We start from the raw sequence: 22,875 nt of genomic DNA on the forward strand, positions 1-22,875 counted from the left end.
TTTGTTGTTTCATCAGAACTGTGTTATTTGCATATATATCCATAAGAGTACATAAACCATGTGCTATTTCTCATTAAAATAATTTTTATGCACACAATATACTCAAAGTTTATCAAGTTTATGAAGTGTATTTATATCTGATCAATTACATGGTCACTATTAAACAGAGTTTCTTTTCTTTCATTCATTATAACTTCCTTCAATATTAACACAAGAATGCCCCTCTGCTGAACACAGTAAGACAAACAAATAAATAAATAAATACCAGGAGTTACATTTGACACTTTTACCTAGAAATTATGGACGCCTGTCTTAAGTTATAAGGACTATGGAACTTTAATAAATCATACATTCTGAGGTCAAAAACGCTGATAGCAGCAATACATTCTACTGACCTGTTCTGAGGGATCAATTACTGCCTTCATTCTACTTAAATGTTCTCATCAAATAACATTTCTGCTAAGGAGGAGTTTAAAGAATTATCATATATACAGTGGCACTGGGGGATGCAGAAAGGTGGCTAGGTGGACATAGTCATCGGTATGTTAAAGCACAAAGTTGGCACAGTCGTGTCGGCACAGAAGGTGTGCTGGGGGCCCTGGTGCTTGGCTTGGTCTCTTCTCTGCACCCCATATGTTAGGCTCTGGTGGTGTGTGTCCCCTGAGGGCCTCTGTAGCTGCTCTGAGTCTTCCACCAGTACAGAGCACTCACCTCCCCTGCCAGGCTCAGGGTTTGTGCTTGAAGCGAGCTTCCACTATATCAGGCAAGAACACAAGGAAACATTCAAGTCAGTGGAATCTTTGCCCCTTTACAAAGATGGTTTAAAGATTTTGAGACTTCTTCCTTGTCTGCTGAGGGAGAATAGGCTTAGCAGGCTTTCAAAGTTCTAGGACTAGCCCAGGAGCAAATGAACAGTTGCTCTGAAGGGGTCTTCATTAAGAAGTATAAAATCTTAGCTCAGTCGGGGTTTAAATCCTCACTCAAGTGAACCAGAAAGTCAGAAGACCATAATTCATAAAAATGTGTTTTAGTGTTATATATAAATATCTTTGAATTTCAATGTCACAAACAGAGATCCCATCTAGGTCAACAAACATTTAGCTCTTAATGATCTATGCAGCAATGATGACAATGCAGGAAAGGAAAGGAAGTCACATCAGATGTGACAGTGACAGTGGTTGGGAGTGCTCAGACAGTGAAAAGGTCACCTGCATACTCCTGAGGTAACATGGGTCTGTTGACCACGCCCTGAAATACTGCCACCCAATCCTTCTGCTCTGCTTCTGTCTCGCAGGCGAACAGGAACTTCCTGTCTGGTGTCACTATGGTGATGCCAAACTGCCAGTGGTTGCCCTGGGTTGAAGGGGGCAGGCCCAGCAACACTGTGTAGCCGCTTTCCTTACTGCCAATAAACACTTCTCCTCGGGCATAAGCATCCTAAGCAAAAGAGAGTTACTATATTTTATATATATATATATATATATATATATATACATACACACACACACACACACACACACACACACACACATATGCAAAGTTCTAGGAGGTAAAAGCAGTTTACTACAATATTTAAAAAAAATAGGTGTTTAAATCTTAACATTAATTCCATGGTATTTTATGAGGCTCCAACATGTGAGCTGACACAAGCAGAATATAATAAGCATTGTGCATTGAGGGTTTATTGAAAGAGAAACTATAGTATAGTCTGACTTTCAGCAGAAGTGAGATCGCAGTCTGTCAAGGAATCTGGCCAAGATTTCAGCCGCAGCATCCCATACAGTGTGATATGCGAGAAACTGCTAGAATCGCAGTGTAAAGTCGGCTGAAAGAATTAAGCAACCTTCGGGGCCGCTGAGCGACAGGCCTGTACTGCAAATACAATATCGCCATCTGGTGTACATTTCTGAACTGCACCCGTGATAAACATGCTTTATTTCTTCACTAGTCAGTGACTAGTAATGAGTCCCATGACACACGGACTCTTTGTCACTGTTGAACCGAGCAGAGTGAGTCTGACTGTATAGAAGATCCAGAAAAAAAGAAGGTAGTTACATCTCAAATGGGAAGCCTTTATTCTGATGACATCAGGGCTATACTAAAAAAAATTACAACTACTGTGCCTTGGAGCTTGGTTTTTTCCATATGCACTTTATCGTCGTCCAACAAATATAACCTATCCTGAATACTTTTAATAAAAATGATTATTAATCATTTACATAGAGATGGTTTATGAATCACTTCCATCATCATTTGTTTTACTTTGACCATTTTGAGTATCATATCCACGTTTTATATTTTCAAAAGCTCGTGGTTTATAATGACAGCTGCCTAACAGCTCAACATAGTTGTAAGCGTAGAAACAGCAATGTGTACATAGAGCGTACATCACTAATAGTGCCAGTGAAAGCTAGAGGCAGCCAGCTAGCACATTGCTAACAGGCTAATAGCTTTCATGGATTGCTAGAAACGTTAGCATTTGCGCGAGCTTGGAAAGCAATTTTTTTAAAGAGAAAAGGTTTTCCTTTCCAGCACTGCCTCATCTGTAGTCTTCATGGAGACTAAAACTACGGTTTTAAAGAGCCGCTCACCAATGGGTCTTTGAAGTACATGAGCCTCCTGTCATCCAGGGTGAACCAGCGCTTCTTAAAACCCTCCGTATGCTGGAACAGGCATAAAGCCAGGTATATTAGTCCACGGCCCGCATCAAGTAGCGCACAGCCGCACAGTATTAGTTTCTATTCTTCCATAACGTCTACCTGCTGTTCACACTTTGTTTTGAGTAGCAAAGTTAGTGTATATTAGCAGCATGCAATAAGGTTTCAAGCTTTAAAAGGAATCTTCTACGCACAAAAGTAATTCACTCATATGGCAAAATCACAAGAAGGCGGGCAAGCTCTGACCTTTGGCCCTGTCTTTTCCATGTACCCCTCCTTGATATAGTTCCTCGTCAGTTTGGGCACCAGCTAGTGTGAGGCAAAAACACAGAGATAAAAGCAAACAAACAGAATGTTGGATGATTAATTTTTACAGTAAGATGTGTGACAGGCCCATCTGATGTCCAGAAAACTTCCAGTTCCCTTAATGAGAATTGGTGTGAGGAGATGGTGCAAGTGTTCTAGAATATATAAATAACACATTTTCCTGGTACTCTGTGTATTGAGGTTTACTTACATCAACATCATGGGCTCCAGGATAAGCAACTTGTAAATAATGGAACCTAGCAGCGCGTATGGCGTTAAACCAGTCTACCATTTCCTAAAACACAGTAAAGATCCCACAAAGAAGCACTCCACAACAGAATGGACTGTGGCCCAGACAGAATCATAACATGCAGTTTCTCCCCATGTCCAGCAGAGGGGGTCACATTATATCATTGTTTCTCATAGTGCTTTTGCAGGTTCCACCTCCAGTGTTCTGCAGTAAAAAGCAAACAGCTGTTTGTGCAAAACAACATTAGCATCCAGCTAGTACACATCAGACAGTTACTGCACTGATGAAATCATTCTAAAATACTTCCACTTATTTTTAATAAATTCCTTTTAAAGAGGCATAAATAAGAAAATTGTATTATCATGAACATGAAATATGTTATAAGTGAATAGATCCCCACCTTCCCATCTTCATGGTACACAAAGATGTTCCTGGTACTGTTGTCTTTCAAGTAAGTGATCTGGAGTCCATGAGGGTTGCTTATCTTGGCTGGCTGGAAGGTGGCATTAATTGTTTGGATTTTCATCAGAGCTTTGGGCTCCCTGGCCTACCACAGAGATATGAGTTGAGACATTAACACTCCAACACAGAGGCATACCCACATAAACCCTCAATCAGGGATTTTTATTTATTTGATTGTTTATTTGTGTTGCTTTGTTTGTTTAAATGTCAGTCAGTGAGTGTAGCATTCTCCTGTCTACAGTTTAGAAGGGAGATACAAGGTTTTGAAAGATAGAAAGTAAAAAAAGCCAATGGGAAAGAAGCCTTTTAATAGCACGTCTGGCCAAGAAAGCAGAAGTGGCTGACAGGAGCAGCATCAAACGTTCCGCAATGATGAGACAGCAAGTGTTATTGACAGTGTTGGGTTTTTTTTTTTCGTTGACCAGTGGCAATGAGGGGAACTTGAGGGGAATGCATAACAAAGCTTCTCGACAGGTCCAGATACAGAAGTGGAGGAAGATAGGGAAGGTGACAGAGAGAGGGGTTAGAGGGGTGACACAGGGGACTCACGTCATGCTTGTTGAAGTACTTCAGCGCTCCCTCGCGCTCAGAGAGGATAAATTTTCGGCTCAGGAACTGTCCGTTGTCTCTTCCTCGTTTCCATAGAAACCCTTCCCTATAGCCTGTATGGAGAACAACAGCACAAGTAGCACTCAAATAGACAAACGGGACTCTTTAAGCAGGACTGAGGAGATGGATAACGGTGGAGAAGTTTCTTTAGAGAAGGAGATCATAAGTTTCTTTAGAGAAGGAGAAACAGACTGAGTGAGTTTTAGACAAAGTGCTGTGCTACAATAGAAACCTAATCTTTACTATTCTTGAGACTTTACATACATATATACACACTCTGTAGGGGAGATGCTGGTCTGTTTCTTCTTTTTCACTTGGATTGGATTTGCAATCAACATAATTGGGACAATCAGTACTGTATGCAGGCATAGTGAACCATCCCCCAGCCCCATATGTGATCCACACCCCACCACCGAAAAATACATATACACACATCTTGTTATGTGTGCACATCGACATTTATCATTTTATATGTGAACTTTACTTTCATTTCATTAAGGGTAGGAAATCTTAGAGGGGTTGTTTCAGAAACCATAGTGGCTCAGGCTCACACTCCTACAGGAGTATAAACAAAGGGAGCAAAGAAAACAGACACCTGATACTAATGGACTCCTCTCTCTCATCCCCGCACACACACACACACACACACACACACACACACACACACACACACACACACACACACACACACACACACACACACACACACACACTCTCTCGCTCTCTCACTCTCTTTCTCTTCCTCTGTATTCCTTTTCAGTATTTCTGGCACAGACACAAACACACATAGCAGAGAGCTGTTACTGTTCCAGCTGGTTACTGTCACAAACATGTCTTTATCAGTGCATAAGAGCAGAAGAGTACAATCACTGCCAGCATAGCACTTCTACACACACACACACACACACACACACACACACACACACAAACACATATTTTGATCCCTTTCATAGCAGATGCATTGCTGGGTAAGACCACAACCTTTCATCTGGAGCAACATCATGTGTAAATGACCATAAACTAAATGCCAAGATGTTTGACATTGCTGTCATGTGTCAGCAGTACCACAGATCCTTTTACGACACATTTCCAGACACCGCACATGCTCAAAAGTTTCATCTTATAACCGCTACAACATATCTGCCCATATCTGCATGTCTGCTCATGTTTTCACTGGCAAGCACCAATAAGACAATCAAAATGACTGCTTGTGTGTGATTGGTTTAACTGTGTATCATGAAGATTTACCTAGTGCCATAAAACTGATTTTGCATGCACAGTTCAAATCAGTCAGCAATTAGTACTATAAATGTATCGTAGTGTAAATTATTTATGTAATGTAGTGTATACATATGATGTTCTACACATGTGCACTCCAGATTTTGCAGGTGTGAAGATCAGACAACTGTACATCTCCTGTCAGACTGATTAGCTCTTTGCTCACACACACACACACACACACACACACACACACACACACACACACACACACACACACACACACACACACACACACACACACACACATTTAAGACATAAATAAACGTTTTCCATACAGCATCAACAGTTTCATATCACACCCCTCTCCATTTTAACAAGTTTATGTACATTCACAAACTAAACACAGAAGTCTTTCTCAACATTATCTATGGCCCACCTGGGTCAGAGCACCTCAGCTAGCATTCCACTTAACCTTGAAGAGAATCTATAGAATAAATACATTGAGGAGAAACTACAATTAGGGTGGAGTCTTCAATAGCTTTCACCAAGTCTTTAGTCAATAACTGTCTAAAGAATAAATGAATTATAGTTAATATCAGTCTCAGTTAATATTTGTATCTTTGGCAATAACAAGGTTTAAGGAGAATTTAACTGTAAGCAGTTATGAAAACATTGAGAGCATTTTTGCCATGTCACTAAAAGCAGCACTCCAGCAAGTAATGAGGAACAGAAAATACAGCCTGGTCTCAGTGCTCTCACTGTGGGACACAAAAGGAGCTATTGATATGCTCCCCACCCAGCTTGCATACAGGACCGCACTGAGTGGAGTACAAAGCACAGACAGTCACAAAACACACAGGCACACGCACGCACATACACACACACACACACACACACACACACACACGCACGTACACACACACACACACACACACACACACACACACACACACACACACACACACACACACACACACAGATGAATCAGCTCTGCTATGCTGCTGCCTCAAGCAGTGTGTGCTCACTAAAAACAATAACAGCACCCACATTTCTCCTCCCAAGCAACTCTAGACAGCTGAAAACGCCTCCACTCCATGGTGGCATAAACACAATGGAGGCTCTTTCTTCACCAAAACACGCACCTATTTTATCCTGAGCTTTATGAGGAAATATATGACATATACACATGATGTATGAAATAAACAAGAATATCAGAGCTAAATATATATGTAAACCAGAAATTTGTTATGCAAATTGCCAGACACAATCATGGATAAGAACAAATCCATACTATATTAAATGCTGAGACAGACGCATGCAAACATTCATGTTTGTATATCATGATTCCACTCATAATAGTAAGCCATTAGTAATCCATTAGAACCCACATTTGGTAGCAAACCTTTCTTAGTGTGACATGTCATGACTGACTTCCTGATCTTACAAATATACAGTTGCTACTTTCTCACTGCCCCCCAAAAAACAAAAATCAGTTCATCCTTCCATAAGAGGTCCATAAGAGGTCCATAAGAAGTAGGACAAAAATATAAAGGGTTCTAAATCCTGTGTGGAAGCATCAATCTGATCCCAAACCAGCTTTACAATCTTGCATTATTGAGTAGCTGTTTCACATAAGGCCCTTATTTCACCCTCAGCCCCCCTGGTCCCACTCCTTGTAATTAGACCACGACAGATTAACTCAGACAGCTATTTTCAAGGACCTGCTGTTCCAGCCAGCATGACCCAGAGTGAAGTGTTAAAAATGCTAACAATGAATGAACACAAGTAGGGACACATAAACAATATACAAATGAGATCAAGCCAGCTGATTCCTGCTAGCTTTTTGTTTGTTGGTTGGTTTGTTTATACGTTTTGGGTAAACTATTCATTTAACAGGCGAATCACATTAAAGGGTGAACGAGGAACAACTGAAAAGTTCATGTTGTGATGGCTTCTGCATGACACTCAACTGCAGTGCTCGCATAGCTAACCAGCTGGACTCATGCTGCCCTTTAAGCCCATAGTTTTGTATTTTATTAAACAAATGACAGAAATGACAAAAATTTTAAAAAGCAAAATAATGGTACTAGGAAAGCACAGAACCAAAAGAGAAGTAAAAAGTAAAGACCATTATGACTCCTACAGAGCACGTGGAGAACAACATTGCTATTGCAATCAAAAAACCACTGGTGGAATAGCTAAGTGATCTTAACATGACAATTAGATCTGCAGAGACTAAAGCAGTGAACGTAATTCTTTCCAGCAATAATGCACACAGGAATAGCGAGTGTTGCTGATTGTATTTTCTCTACAGCATGTTTTTACCAAGCACCTTGTTGGGCATAGAGGTTGCCCCAGAAAAATTACTTTAAGAACTTTAAACATCATTCTTTTGCCACAGCTTTACAACAACTGTTGTAAAGTTAAAAGGAAAAGTCTTTGCATTGAATGTGAATTTTGCATGTAGCCTCTTATGTTAAATGGTTGGATTTAGTATTAAACTAAATGTTGAATGCATTTTGTGGTCACCTTGGTTGGTAAGAATTCTGATGATGAGACCTATGTAGATGAGACCTCATGCCTCAGGTCACGCCAGGACATGGTGGAGAAAAAACAAAAACAAACAATGGGAACATGGTGACAGCACCTTGTCTTTGCTTTGTTTTTGTTTTTTTCTCCACCATATCCTATTTTTTATTATCTTATTATTACACATTTAATGTTAATTCCTAATCTTACCATTCTGAAAATGGTATACATTCCCCTTCAATAAACACTAAGAAGATTCAATGTTGATAATCATATGGCAGTGGTACAAAATGGATTGTCTTGCTACATATTAATCACTTAATGGTGCCTACAATATAAAAAATTACAATACAAAAAAGTCAAAATCAACAGTGTCTAAGTCAAAATTAAAAATCTTCTCTTGTAAAACCAGCTCTACAATTAACCTAGTGCACGTTAGTGGAATGTGGTGTATCGTGGTATATCTGTAGCTAGTCCATCACAATCTGTCTCCATGGTTGCTACTACAATTGTAGTTTGTGACATGATGGAATCTTTGACGGTACCATTAGCTGCAGGCTAATGCAGACAGATGTGTGGATGTGATGTATACCACATGTCCTGCTGTCACTGACAATGTATTCGGGGTTGTTTTGGCAGCTATAAACAAAGGTTAGGAACTTCAGAAAATTACCAGCTGTAGAACTGTAAGAAAAGGCAAGCTTGGGCCACACAAAGTAGTAATCAATCCATTGCAGGAATGGCAGTTTCAAATGGCGCTACAATGTCAAAGAAAGACATATAAAGTAAGTCACGGATCTTGGGAGACTTGGTGATAGACAACGGTATAATCCAAACAGAGCAACCACACAGCATAGCAGGCAATGTGCATGCAAGCTTTCCTCCTACCCTTTGTGATTGTGGTGCTTGGAGGTCCACTAACATAGTAAAACTACAGGCCCATATATGTTTTAGGCATTTTTCAGTAGCCCATATGTAGACGAGGCCCACTTTTTCAACTACAGAACACTTGCGTTTCCTTGTAGTCAATGTGCAGGTAGCAAGGCTGCTGGTTTCTTTGTTAAATCTGAGCCAGCACAGTACCTAGTCCATAATCACTGGCATCTGTAGAAATGAACAGAGAGTGGAATCTTGTTACTAAGGGATGCTTATCTTTAAAACTGCTTTGAGAAGCAACAGGCCATGTAAATGTGTCTTGTCTTTAACACAAGTATGGGGGCAACAATTATTGCAGATTGTGCAAGACATTTGGAGTATCAGGACATAAAGTCCCCAAGATGACACAGAGCAGCTGCATTAGATTGTGGTAGGGCCTTAAAGGTAGCATCCAGGTGTTCTTCATCAGGCATAATTGCATACACAGCAATGACATGTTCAACGGAAGCAAAGTCTTCCTTAAGTTGCTGTTGTTCTCAATCAGGATCAGGTCAGCCACTTTCAGCTCCAGCACTACAATACATCAGTTCTGGTATTGCTTGTCCAAAGTAGCACCTTAGACAATGAGGTCATCCAGGTAGTTCCAGACACCAGGATTGTCCTGCAAGATAGTGGCCATCATTGTTTAGAAGGCAGAAGGTGCAGATACAAGGCCATAAAGGACACCCTGCTGAATCTGAAGAGGCTTTTATGTGTAATGAAGTCTGTAATATCCCTACTAACTTCACATAAAGGCCTCTGGTAATACACATTCATAGCAAAGTAATGGGATGGGCTGTACTATCAGCCTTGTTTAGCTCATGCAGGTCAGTGCACATCTGTATCCCCCTACATCTTGTCACATTGAGCACAACTGGGAACACCCAGAGAGCTTCAACTTCCTCTATGACACCAGCCTTTAGCTGCCAATTCCAAATAAACAGAATCTGCAGATCTTATCCAAAAGGGCATGGTTTTGGAATCAGCTTTAACTGCTGGGTCTAATTTCACTGCCTATAAAATGTTCTTAACCCAACCTACAACCCCAGCAGCACCTAAGGGTGAGGTAGGGTAAGGTAATTTTTCTGGACATCACAGATGGCACTAAGGATGAAGTGTGAATGCTACATCCTCTGATATGAAAGCGCATGTCCAGTAATGCAGACACTTTCTCCCCTGCATTGATTGTGGATGTAGCAAAGGGAGTCCTCACATCTGCGCATGCAGGCATCTCAATTCAAAGCTTAAGAGGTAGTTATTTTACTTATAAGTTATTTGTGCTTCTTTGACTGACGATTGGTCATTGTCATTACACTGGCTTTCTTTTGTTCCAGTTAGTGTACTTTTATGTTCGGTTTCATTTTCATACGTTTCATTAAACTGTTCAGTTGAAGACTCGTGTTTTCCTTTCTTTTCTTGCACGTTCTACAACCATGACAATTGAATGTAACAAGATTTACTGAAACTGAAAAAGAAAAGAGAAACTGTAAAGAAATCAGAAAAATAAATCTGAACTTGATGCTAATGTGCTCAATTCAGTACCAAATGTAAGCGTATATCAAAAAATAATAAATAATAAAGCTGACCTTATTCTATACAGAAATTGGCCAAGTATGCTATTAGTTATTTAGTTAAAGCAAGATGAAGAAAAAGCTGTCATTAATGCTGTTTGTACGATAGAATGTTAAGTCATGTCAGATGTACTGCCATTGCTCCATATAGTTTATGTACAGTGCAACAATATGTTGTTTCTTCTAGTCTATGCTGGAACTTCACCTCAGGAGCACCATATACAGGAATGCATAAATGAAAATATACAACACATCAGTGAGAGAATGAAGAAGCATGAAAAACATTAAATATGCACAGAACATTAAGCATAAAGGACAGTGACGGTCACACAGGACAGGGCATGCTGACAAGTCAGTAAAAAACATGGCTTAGAATATGTCAGTAATATGTCCACATCTTATCTATGGAGGTCTGTAGACTGTCCATACAGACAGTGTTGGGAACAGCCCCACTGACAGCAGCACAAATACGGAGTAAATGTCGTGTTAGCATACTAAGCATTGCTCCAAAATGCATAACAGTCCACAAGGTAATTCTGTGGTTGAAAGTGCAGGTAGGCAGTAGTGTGCAAAGAAAGGTGTATGTTCACTCAGAGTGGGTGATGGGATAAGTCTTTATGGCTATGATGGTGGTAAATCAAGAGACTTCTGAATAGACCAGGTGGGTGTGGGAGGAGCAGTGTGTTAAATAGTACGCTGTTAAGATGTTTTTGACTGCCAGACTACCTCTGTGGCAAGATGAGGTCAAGACTGAACCCACAAACAATATGTTTAAAACTGGATTAAAAGCATTTATTGCCTTTATTTATTGATATGTCAACAAAGAAAGATGTTTGTACTTTCTTTAAAGTTTAAACTTGCATAGATTAGATTAGTCTGAGCAAATGGACTAAGAATGCCACAGAGATTGCCAAGGGGATTGAAATGAAAGTGAAATCACTCCAGAATGGAAAGGTGCTTGGTACAGATGGTCTACAACCTGATCATCTATCTGTTATTTTATCTGTTATTCTGAGACCAAGTAGGTACATTGATACCAGAAGCATTAATTTTTCTATGAGGCAGGGATTGATTCATAAGAACTAAAGAAATGTACATATTATTGTTTAGTTTATAACAGAAAAATAATCACCTGATTTTGTTGGAGATGTTAAGAACTGTGCCGAGGCAGTACTCAGCTGATTGGAATCGCTAATGGGGAAGCACATATACATTTTGATCAGACATGGTTTTTAAAGAAAGGTTTTGCTTCTGACAGTGTTAGGAGACCCCTACGTATAACTGATCTTGCTAATACACTCTCTCTTGACACTGAAAAATCACTGAAGCTCACAGAAGTGCTGCTTGTTATTTGCGGCTTGGGCTGTATTTGCTATGCAGCTCTTAGGTGCTACATTTACCTAGTGTTGTGTTTATTTGGATATAGTTTTGTTGTTTTAATATATTTTCACACCTTATTTTTGTGATTAAAAAGTCTACTGCATAGCCTGGGAAAGTGGTCTTGTCTTGTGTTTCTTTTCTTTCTGCTTGTAGCATGACACGTTTTAGAATTATTTTAAATTTATTTTACAATTCTTGAACATCACTAGCTAAATGGCCATCTTGAACACTGTTACTCTCTTAACACTGAAAAATCATTAAACAGATTAGAATGGAGTGATCTTTCTAATTGTAGAGACATTTGTACTGGGCCTCAAATTTGTTTCCATAATAAGAAACTGCAGTGATGCTACACCCCCCAATACTTAGAGAAACCAGTTAATCACTGTCTTTTTATGTAAGTGAACAACACACGTCCATGCTCACCTTTTCTTAGAGTCACTGGCTCAGGCTAAGTGATACAGCTAATTGTAAACAAATAAGGCACTGTTTTTCTTTACATGCAGACAATTGCCTTCTTATTCTACATAAAATTGTGGATAACCTGTAGGATATGCCCAGAGTCTTCACCTGCCCAGAGTCTGCACCTGCTCCACCCAGCGGTTGAAGGGCGTAGGCAGATTATATCTTTGGTAGTTGCTGCTACCTTCTCAACCTAAGTCCTGTACAATACTTTATCTTGAATGACCCACTGACATGCAAGATCCTTCAGTAACATATTGTGAGCTTTTGAATCTGCTGTTCTGGCCTTCCAGGCTCTATCCACATTATTTCACTGCCTCAGAGTCAATTTGTAAGTGTTAATGGAGGATTACATGCTGGTCTGTCCTACACACCAACTCATGGGGCCTCTGAAGTTGTAGTTCCATCTGTCCCCTCTATACAGTGTCTTATTGTAAACTGACCCTTACCTGCTATGACCACAGTTCTCAGATTGCACTTAATAGATGTTTAAGTCAAGATGATGTGTAGGAAAATATATGAGTTCTACAAGTAACAGGTTGGACTGCAAAATATTTTGTTAAAATTATCACCATATTGGCACCTGTAATATCACAGAAAGATAGAAAATGCTAATCACCCAAATAAGTCTGATACCTGCAAGATAAGTGGAGCATAACTGTTTTGTTGTATTACAAAATTTAAACAATCTATCAAATGCCAACGACTTTGCTCAAAATTATGTAGGTGAATTTTTAAGATTAATAGTTCATATGTTGTAAGTTATATCCTGATTGCAATATGCAGTAATACAACTGCAATACAGTATTACTGTCTTGATAGTGCAGCACTAGTAACAGGACACAAATTGTCAAAGTCACAATAATTGAAAGTGATAAAGGCAAACTTCTTATGAGCGAGAGTGGGAGCAAGAGAGAGAGAGAGAGAGCGAGAGAGAGAGAGCGAGAGAGAGAGAGAGAGAGAGAGAGAGAGATGACAGTAAAAGACAATGGGGCTTCCCTAGTGAGCTCTGCGGACAGGCTAATGGTAGAGTGACTAGTGGATTAATTGAGCCAGAAGCAGCACATGAAGGCTGACGCTGTTCGGCTGGCCATGAAAGCCCGGCAGCCACACAAGCAGTCACACGCCCAATTGCTTAACCCTCTGAAGCGCAAAGTGCAGATTGTTTCGGAGAGGAATTGAGCTTATGAGAGAAGGAGAAAAACAGCGGGACAGGGACAGTAGCTGCATTCCATTCCGCAGTGTCTCTAAAGCAGTGCCCTGGTATTCCCTACACTCTAATCACGTCATGTGGGTCAAGGGTACTGCAGCTGAATAAATCCCTTCATTCAGAATGCCCTGTAATGTCATCACACGGTATATATTATGTGTGTTGTGTTTTTTTGTTTCACTTAACAGTAAAGGGCAATAAGACAGTTTGCTTGCTAATGTGGCTAGCAACTATTGAACTGTATCTATGTAATGCTGATGTAATGGATTCAAGTCGGCCAGCCAATCACTCACTGCCCCTACCAACCCCACACCCTCAGCAGTGCAGACCCAATTCTCGGCCTCGGCTGAGATCTCCACTATTTTATTCCTCAGTCCTCTGTCAGCTCTTAGTTCTTAGGTAAGATTGAGCAGCATCTTTCATCCATTGCTGACATCCTCTTCTTCCCTAATGCAGCTCCATAATGCTACCGTCACTATGTTACCGTCTAATACAGCTCACTGCTACCGTGTATAATTTCACTTCAACACTTAAACATAGGACCCTAGGCAGAGGACCATTTCACGTCACATACAAATATTAATCATTATTGCTCCCTTTATTCATGTATTTAATTGCAAGTTAAAAAGTAAATATGCACAGTTATTCATGCTGCATTGCTCTTGCTGTTGCTCTGCCTCTCCCTGTTACAGTTAATCCTGTATGTTGTTTCTCTGTAGCCTTGCTGTATTATCTATAGCCTATGTTTGTTGGTTGTTATTGTAGTTTGTTACTGTCCCGTCTTTCTGTCAAGCTATTATACATGCTAATATGAATTTTAAAGTGTATGTTGTTACATTTACATTTTACATTTCTGCATTTAACAGATGCTCTTATCCAGAATGACTTACAAAAGTGCTTTGTCATCTACCCATAGAATGTATCCTAGCCAGTACAGTAGGTTAGATTTCAAGATACCATTGAACTAGAATCCTGCTAAATATATGCTGATACCTAGAAGAAGTACAAAATAAGTATAAGCTCTATATCAGTCAATGATAAGAGCAATAAAAAACAATACCAAACAATACATGCTAGAGTTTCCGTTACTCAACAGTAGTATGAATTTCATAGATGCAGGATCAATGGTCACTTACATATTCCACAAATAAAAGTCTTCAGTCTGCTTCAGTCTGCTTATGAAGACTGCATCTTCACCTTCATGATCCAGTCATCAGCTCGTTAAGAGGACAAATGATCGACTCCTTGATCGTTCGGACTATTGTCCCAAGCACCACTGCAGCTAGAACTGAGGACGGCATACAACTTAGTGTGTATCTGAGAGTGGGATGAGCGGAAAACAGCCTTTTCCACCACTGGCGACTATGAGTACCACGTTATGTTTTATGGCCTGGCTAATGCCCGTCTTTCAAGGAGTCTTTCAAGGAGTAACCCATCATTTACCGGACCTGATGGTCACTCCAGTCCTCTGTAAGATCAATGAGAAGATTTCCATTGCCACAGCAAGTGACCCCAGACAGGCCACCAAACAAAGTATACATTTCAGAGGTTGATCAAGGTAAACTCATCACCTGGGCACATTCAACTACTGCTTCTTGTCATCCAGGAGTAACCAGAAATGCTCAGCTGCTGTCAGTCTGCTATTAGTGGCCCAGTGTTCATGCTGATGTTCAGAAAGTCCAATCTCTGCCTGTACCTCAATGACCCTGAGCACACTTCGTGACTTCGTCACTGACCTCTTAGAATCTGAAGGTAACACATGCACACTGATGGTAGTGGATTAGTTCTCCAAAGGATGTTGCCAGGAGTCCACCCAGCCTAAAAGACCACCAAGGGCCTATTCCAACATGCCTTCCATTCTTTTGGCCTACCAGAAGACAATGTGTCAGATAGGGGTAACCAGTTCACATCCAATGTTTGGGGAGCATTCAGAAAAAGAGTGGGGATCAACATGATCCGCACTTCTGGGCACTGAACTAAATGCTCAAAAGATAAAACTTGTTTTAAATCTTGTACAAAATTATGTATTTCAATGGTAAATCCAAGTTGCTGGATCTACTGGTATTGTACAACAGTAAAAGCTCTTCTTCTGAGATGAGCTTATCATCTAATGCAAAAACTAATGTGTCTCTTGCGTTTTTAAATTACATTTTCTCTATCTACAAAGTCTACAAAGACTCTCATTCCAGTTTCGTTGCACTTAACATCAGAGACATTGCTTAGTGTCTTGGGTTTCCACAGCTATGGTGCTAACACATTTTTATTTCTAGTTGCCATAATGATCATCGCAGTTGCTGCTTAAAGGACCTATTATCTATCCTCTCTCTGGAGCTCAACCTAGAACTAAGGACCAGCTGAATTGTGAAAAAAACTTTCAAAGGCAGGCACCTGATTTAGGATCCACTGGAAGGCAAGAACATATGCAACATTGGCCTAAAATTTATTGGGCGAATGTTGATCAATATCAAATTTCATATTATCCTATATATTTACAATATAGTGATATTCAACCACCACATTAGCACTGTATGTAAATAAGGATACAAATCAGATCAGAGTAGGTTACATGGTCTGGAAATGTATGTGGTCACAGGTGCTGTCCAACATCCTGTTTAATAATTAAGATTCTAGAGACACCAAGCCCCAAGATCAGCACTGTTACCATGAGACACTTTACACACAAGAATCCAGATGTCAGAACTCTATATAGACAACCTCCTCTCATGCAATAATTCTCAATAAATCTGCTGTGTCCCACAAGTCTGGAGCTCCACAAAGCCTCCCTGTATGCAGGGGGCTCTGAGCACACTCAGAGGCTCAGCAGAAAGCACGCAGGAGCTTCATGAGTTAATGTCTGTGCTCTCACAGAAGCAGGGGGCTCTGAGCACACTCAGAGGCTCAGCAGAAAGCATGCAGGAGCTTCATGAGTTAATGTCTGTGCTCTCACAGAAGCAGGCCAGAGTGATAAACAGTGGAGCTATCCTGTCAGATTTGCTCTGGAACAGTGCCAATGGAGTGGAAAAGAGGAAGGAAACATATGGCAGATGCATTGTGGGTATGTATATGTTGGAGAATGAGGGACATAGCAACAGAGAGAGAATATTCTTTTACCTGCCGAGTATGACTCCTGTCTCTCCACATGGATAAACTCATTCCTCTCATATCTGGCTCGGATCCACTGTTCCCGCAAGAGCCTATGGGGAAATTGGTGTTTTCAATTTATTTCCTTCTTTCTTACTACTACAAGTTGTTATATCATCGTGGCAGGACCTTTGTGCCATCATGCTCTTTTCATGAGTAATATGTAAGTACACATTGTCTATGGTTATGTAATTTGCTGGAACAGCTTTCTCAATCGAAAGCTCTGTGATTCAACAAATGCAGAAAAGTGTTGGGAATGCACCTAAGGTTCCATTGAAGATTTCTGAATCAGATCTGTCAGAATCCATTCCTCCACAGTCTTTTACTGATATTTACCCTCTTTAAAATTCTAACTGTAGCACTTCTTCTTTCCTCCCTTCATCCTCTCATTCTATTTGCTCACCTTTGCTTTTCAGTGAGAGAACTGTATCTGCATATGTATGTATCTGTGTATACGTGTGCCCAGTATTGGTTAGACAGTGTCTGATCACTGCCTCTTTATTTATCAACATAGCATAACTGATTATCAGCCTCAGCTATAGACAAATGCATATAGACATGCAGACTCACACATGCTTCCTCTTTTTGGCTACTTGGGGGATTTCATGCCTCATGACCTCAGTATCTCCTCTTTATTTTCTGTGTGGCTACTGTGTGTTTTTCGTCTGCCTTTAAATAAAATAGCCCCAGATGCTACTGGGGCCATACATGAAACTGGAGCATGATAAACACAAAGCAAAACTAATAGGTCTTAAGGCGTTATTACCTGCACTGTTGTATGAAAAGTCATCCCACAATGCCTTTTTCTAAAACAGCCATTTACGTTTAGGAAGAAATGAGTTACTGGGTTTGACTGAAATTGTTTTTCTTGATTACCTTTTAACAGCTTAAAAGACAGGCTGTCAACTTTTTCTCCATTAGGATTTAACTTCATAAATGTGCTATGATTTGTACATTTCAAGCCATTAAATCTAAGATTTGGGAAAGAGACCTTGCTTGTAAATCATGGTAAAAGGTAAGATTCATGTTAACAGAAAGAATACTGGTAGGAGCTAATCATATTTATGCTTTAACCAAGCATGGATCATAGGAACATTGGATTATTGTACAAATGGAGAGCATGAAAAAGCAGCTCTTTTATGTTTCTTTACTCACTGGCAGTCTGTTTTTGTTGGGCAGTAATAGAATGGTGGCACCTTCTGTTCATACTTGGCTTTGGCAGCGTTGTTTCCAGTGGAGGCCATGAACTAGAAAGAGATCAAGTCAGAGATTTTAGGTATAGCAGATAATGTGCCATAGGCATTATGTGCTCATACGGCGAAAACTTTTCAAAAGAACCCAAAGTATTGAAGCAGATCGTTACGTGCTGTTTTTATATTTAAAATCCAGGCAACCCAAGGTAGTCCACCGAAAGAGCTCATGCTGCAGGTGTGTTTGTGTGCACCTCACGCATACACAGCAGACAGCACATATACGGCAGACAGCAGATGCATACACAGGAGACAGCACACACATACACAACAAGATACATACATGGCAGACAACACACACACACACGGCAGACAGCACATGCTTACATGGCAGATGGCACATACACAGCAGACAGCACATACAGCATAAGCTGCTAATGAGCTGCATTCTTTTGAGATCAGGCCTGTGCATCAGCAGGAAGCCAGGTACACAGAGAGGCCTCTGATACTGTCTCTTCTCCTCTTTCTCCCTCTTCATCATGCACATTATCCTACTGCTGTGCCCAGCAATACATCAAACTGCCACTGAGACACCTAGTAATACCAGCACTCAACATATTCTTGTACCCTTCCTATACGTATATGTCATACTTAAGATGTAATAAAAGTCTTATTAATCTTGTTATAATCTAATTTAATGTATAGATAACTCACAATCTCATTTTTTTTTTTAATTAGTGCAAAAATTGTGAGAAATAACAGACAAAGACTTTTCAGAAATTGGGAGGGTTTTGGCTGTCAAGGTACAGCAAATGCCACTCAGAACATCAAGACAGAATTCTCTCTACGTAATAATAGTTACATAATAATCCAGACCTTGCTCTACCTTCAATATCCTTCATGTTATTTCCTTATATCAATTTCACTTCAGATGTGGCTATTTCTTGTTAAATGAATTTAAAATGTAAACTTTTATGGATAATGAAAGCCCAGTTCTTTACAATGATATATATGCAACCTATTATCCTACTTTTAACCAGCTCAATTAGTCGATAAGCAGCACCGCTTACAGAACAAGAAACATTTTCATTTTCAATCACAAAGAAATGTATCTTTAATATGGGCCTTTACAATGGAAACCAAAACATTATAGTGCTATACTATAGGGTAGCAATGTATTGAAACATGATGTTGAACCCTTGAAGTGACATGCATCTTCAGATAGCTTCCGACAGCTTAGAGTACCTTCCCCCCCGACTCGGGTCATTGCACTCCGCTTCATAATCAGATCAGTCTTTCTACCTTGCATTTAGTGGCTGCGTTAATACCACACTGATACCATCACAGCTTCATACTCAACATATCAGTGGTCGCTTTGTCCACCACACACATATACACACACTCACACAGGCATGTATGCACTCTGTCACATAGCCATTTCGCAAGTGATGACTTGATTCCCTTGAGCAAGCTTGGCAGGCAAGGGATTTGTGCACACAGCCAGACAAAGCTGGGCCAAGGCTGCAGCACCAGGGACTGGAGCTGCAGAAATGGGGCAGCGCAATGAAACGCGTAGTCATCGCTCATGTCCTGTGGCCAAGGACAACCGTGGTCCACAGCTACGGCTCCCAAAAAGGGCCCTCGTAATTACAGAAATGCTGAAAACAAAGAACGGTTAAATATTACAGAAATGTAACATGTACAGAAAGCAGAATTCAAGCCCTTCAGAAATGGGAGCAGAGCAGAATAAGTGGGAGGGTGTAGAATAAGTGGGAGTGGTGTAGAATAAGTGGGAGGCGTCTCTGACTCTCCTTTCACAGCTCCTTATGACTTTTTGCGAGCTTGGCCTCTGTCAAAGTGAGATAGAGCGAAGAGAGCGTGGTCACTCACCTCCACCTCGCAGGTGTCCCAGGGGTCGAGAAAGATGGACTTGACCCGGCTGATCTGAGGGATGTTCCGGTGGATGCCTGAGCAGGTGTGACACATGAAGACCCCCAGGGTGAAGGATGCCCACTCCGGTCCTGCACAGAACACAGAACAAGCCTGAGACACGCACATCGGAGAAGGAGACGCACTGACCAATATGTCTTGTGTGATCAGAGATCAGAGTACAGGAGGGGTTTTCTATCTGTTCTAGGTGACATGAAAAATGAGGAATTAACATATCTCCTTATACATCAAAAAGTAACAACTTTTTACAGACTGTTACTCACTAACACCTATTAATAAACATATTATTTACAGAACTAGATAATGTTAACACAGTGGTTATACACTGAAAAGCCACAGACTTCCGAGGCCTAGAACTCCCTCTCTCTCTTGGCACACAGTCAATCATATATGCATACATTAAGCTATCTGAGTTATAATGGTGTGGAAGTGGTATGAGAGAGAGTGGGAGCAAGAGAAAAAGTGAGACAGGGAAAGAGAGAGATATTGTGTGTGTGTGTGTGTGTGTGTGTGTGTGTGTGTGTGTGTGTGTGTGTGTGTATGTGTGTGTGTGTGTGTGTGAGAGAGAGAGAGAGAGAGAGCGAAAGAGAGAGAGAAAGAGAGAGAGAGAGAGAGAGAGAGAGAGAGAGAGGTGTGCGGGTCAGGAAGTAGCTGAAAGAGAACTGCAAAGAACATTTACTGAAACATTTGTGTGGTAACAAAGGCAGACCGGATGTCCATGATGCTGGGCTTAGGTTGGTGGTGTTCTCTGCAATATTTTCACAATACCAGAGAGGGCTGTGCAATACACTGATTAGACAAAAAAGCACAGAATGTGAGTGGGGGCAGGGAACCACAGTGGGCTCAACATCATAACCATAGAGTGTTCTAAGATTACACTTACACTTATAAAATGAGATGATACAAGCACTTACAAAATGAGATGATATGATTTGCAAAGCCAACTATGCCAATTGGAGTCTAATAAAAATGTTGAGAATGACACTATGAAACTGTAATATTCAAAATGCCTGTCATAAATTTGATACTGCAATATTAATATGTGCAAACCTTTTTATTTTAAGTGGTGTTGTGGTCAGATTACATTTTTTGGAGTAGAGGTTACTACTTGTTCTGATGCTATGTTAGGTTGTGCTGCCAACCAGCAGACTGAGATCAGCTATCAATAGAAACACTGCTACTAAGCGAGCATACACTCAAATGAAGCAGATCTTTGAGAGTGTGCTTTGGTCACTATGACCAATCTCAAATTGTCCTGCTGACTGCATTGTAAACAGACTGCTCAGCTACTGGCAAAGAGCATAAAATCTTATTTGATTAATCACAGCAGTTTGGCCTGCATTTTTGTCATAATTGTGCAGCACTGTACTATTTGAACTACTGCAAAAATACACTGTTCAGGGGTTGTGAGGGGCAAAGTATATTGCACACATCACAGAAATGAGGATTATGAGCTCCAAATCCATCTAGGCAATAACAGTTTGTCATTGTTGACTCTCAACTCTGAGGTGGTACAAATGGTTATGATTATAATTTATTCATCCCTAAGGAGGAGTATTTACAATGTTGTATCATGACAACAATAACAACAGTAAAATAGCTGAACAGCTTACACACAATGCAAATATCAAATACTTAAAATTAATATATTAGAAATATTACAGTATACCCTGAACAATAGAACACAGAAATATTAACTGTTCCAAATAACATCTTGAGTGTTACTGTCTAAATAGGTCTGGATTTTGCTGTGTAAAAACACAGCACCACAGTGCTTTGAGGCAGAAGGCTTTCCTGAGATGTTCTATAGCCTCTCTCTCATGATGGTAGCCACTAATGTCAAAGAATTCACCTTGTAAGACACACATGGAGCCTGGTGTCATCCTAACCTAATTATCCTGCTGCCTCTGCAGATTATCTATGAGCATCCATAATTAATACAAGAACCAATGCTGTAATCCATCTGTGGTGCCAAATTATTGCCGACAAAATTTTTTTAAAAGTTATCGCAGACCTCTATTGGGTTTTTAAAAAACTGTCTGGACCCACAAACCACCCTGAAGAGGTAAAATGTAACAACGTAAAATGTATAAGTGCATTTAACAGGTATGGATAACATAGAAACACAAAAAATAGAAGATAAATGCAAACAATAGAGGCATCAACTGAGCAACATATTAACATCCCATGAGAGATGAACAAGAACTACTGAACTCTAACCTACTTCACTTGAACTCTAATCTATCACGCTGGCTCGGATACATTCTATGAGTAAATGACAAAGCACTTTCATAAGTCATTCTGGATAAAAGCATCTGCTAAATGCCAAAAATGTTAAAAAAAAAAAAAAAACCCACAATGTTCAAGTCCTCCTTTTTTGCCCATTTCCTTTGAACTCTACACCAGTTTTGTAGGATCTACAGGCATTTCAAATAATCACTTGTTTGACTATGTCCCTACAGGTCATACTTCCATACACAGATCATACATTTCCAGGTCAAAAGTCAACAATTAAGTGCAACATTTTCAAAAGAAATACTAGTTCCATCAGGTTGATACATTTGTGGAACATCTCCCCATATCTTGTATATGTCATCTTAAATAATAAGACTTGCAGCACAGAAGTGAAACCACTAAGCGTAGCCTTGCACCATTTTTCAGAGTACAGTTTGTTGGGTTAGAGAAATTCAAGTGAAGTTCATGGAGAGTTCAGATTATTAGAAAATACATTTTTACTTAGATTTGAGACACTATGTGGAGAGGAGAAGTAGTCATTGATTTCATGAGAAAGGATAAAAAGAGGAAGAGAGAATAAGACAGACAGAGAGAGAGAGAGAGAAAGAGAGAGAGAGAGAGAGAGAGAGAGAGAGAGAGAGAGAGAGAGAGAGAGAGAGAGAATGAGAAACAGCTGAGGAGCTCAATAAGTTTCTATGCCGTTCCAGTCACCTTGGGACACAAGTTATAGGGCCATCTGTTCTATTGTAAATGTTAATTATAATGGCATGTAAACAAAGCACATGTT

The 22,875-nt window shown here is 40.1% G+C and overlaps 1 protein-coding gene across 4 annotated transcripts in view; it reads right to left on the minus strand.

Moving 5' to 3' along the window:
- Positions 1–102: 102 nt before the first annotated feature.
- LOC113590968 (arf-GAP with dual PH domain-containing protein 1) overlaps positions 103–22,875 on the minus strand; it is a 26,947-nt gene continuing 4,174 nt past the window's right edge. Inside the window, exons 2-11 of one of the 4 annotated variants that reach the window (XM_035527461.2) lie at positions 19,794–19,924; positions 17,869–17,960; positions 16,684–16,766; positions 4,225–4,337; positions 3,614–3,760; positions 3,175–3,258; positions 2,904–2,966; positions 2,592–2,663; positions 1,209–1,437; positions 103–754 (exon numbers count right to left, since the gene is read on the minus strand). In XM_035527461.2, the coding sequence (XP_035383354.1) occupies positions 726–754; positions 1,209–1,437; positions 2,592–2,663; positions 2,904–2,966; positions 3,175–3,258; positions 3,614–3,760; positions 4,225–4,337; positions 16,684–16,766; positions 17,869–17,960; positions 19,794–19,924 (1,043 nt within the window). In that variant the 3' untranslated portion in view covers positions 103–725. The remainder of the gene's footprint in view (positions 755–1,208; positions 1,438–2,591; positions 2,664–2,903; positions 2,967–3,174; positions 3,259–3,613; positions 3,761–4,224; positions 4,338–16,683; positions 16,767–17,868; positions 17,961–19,793; positions 19,925–22,875) is intronic. The other 3 variants (XM_035527466.2, XM_081710759.1, XM_081710760.1) reach the window with 3 other exon arrangements.

Source organism: Electrophorus electricus, chromosome 3, assembly GCF_041902795.1.
Source record: "Electrophorus electricus isolate QZ-2024a chromosome 3, ASM4190279v1, whole genome shotgun sequence".
Taxonomy (NCBI): Eukaryota; Metazoa; Chordata; class Actinopteri; order Gymnotiformes; family Gymnotidae; genus Electrophorus; species Electrophorus electricus.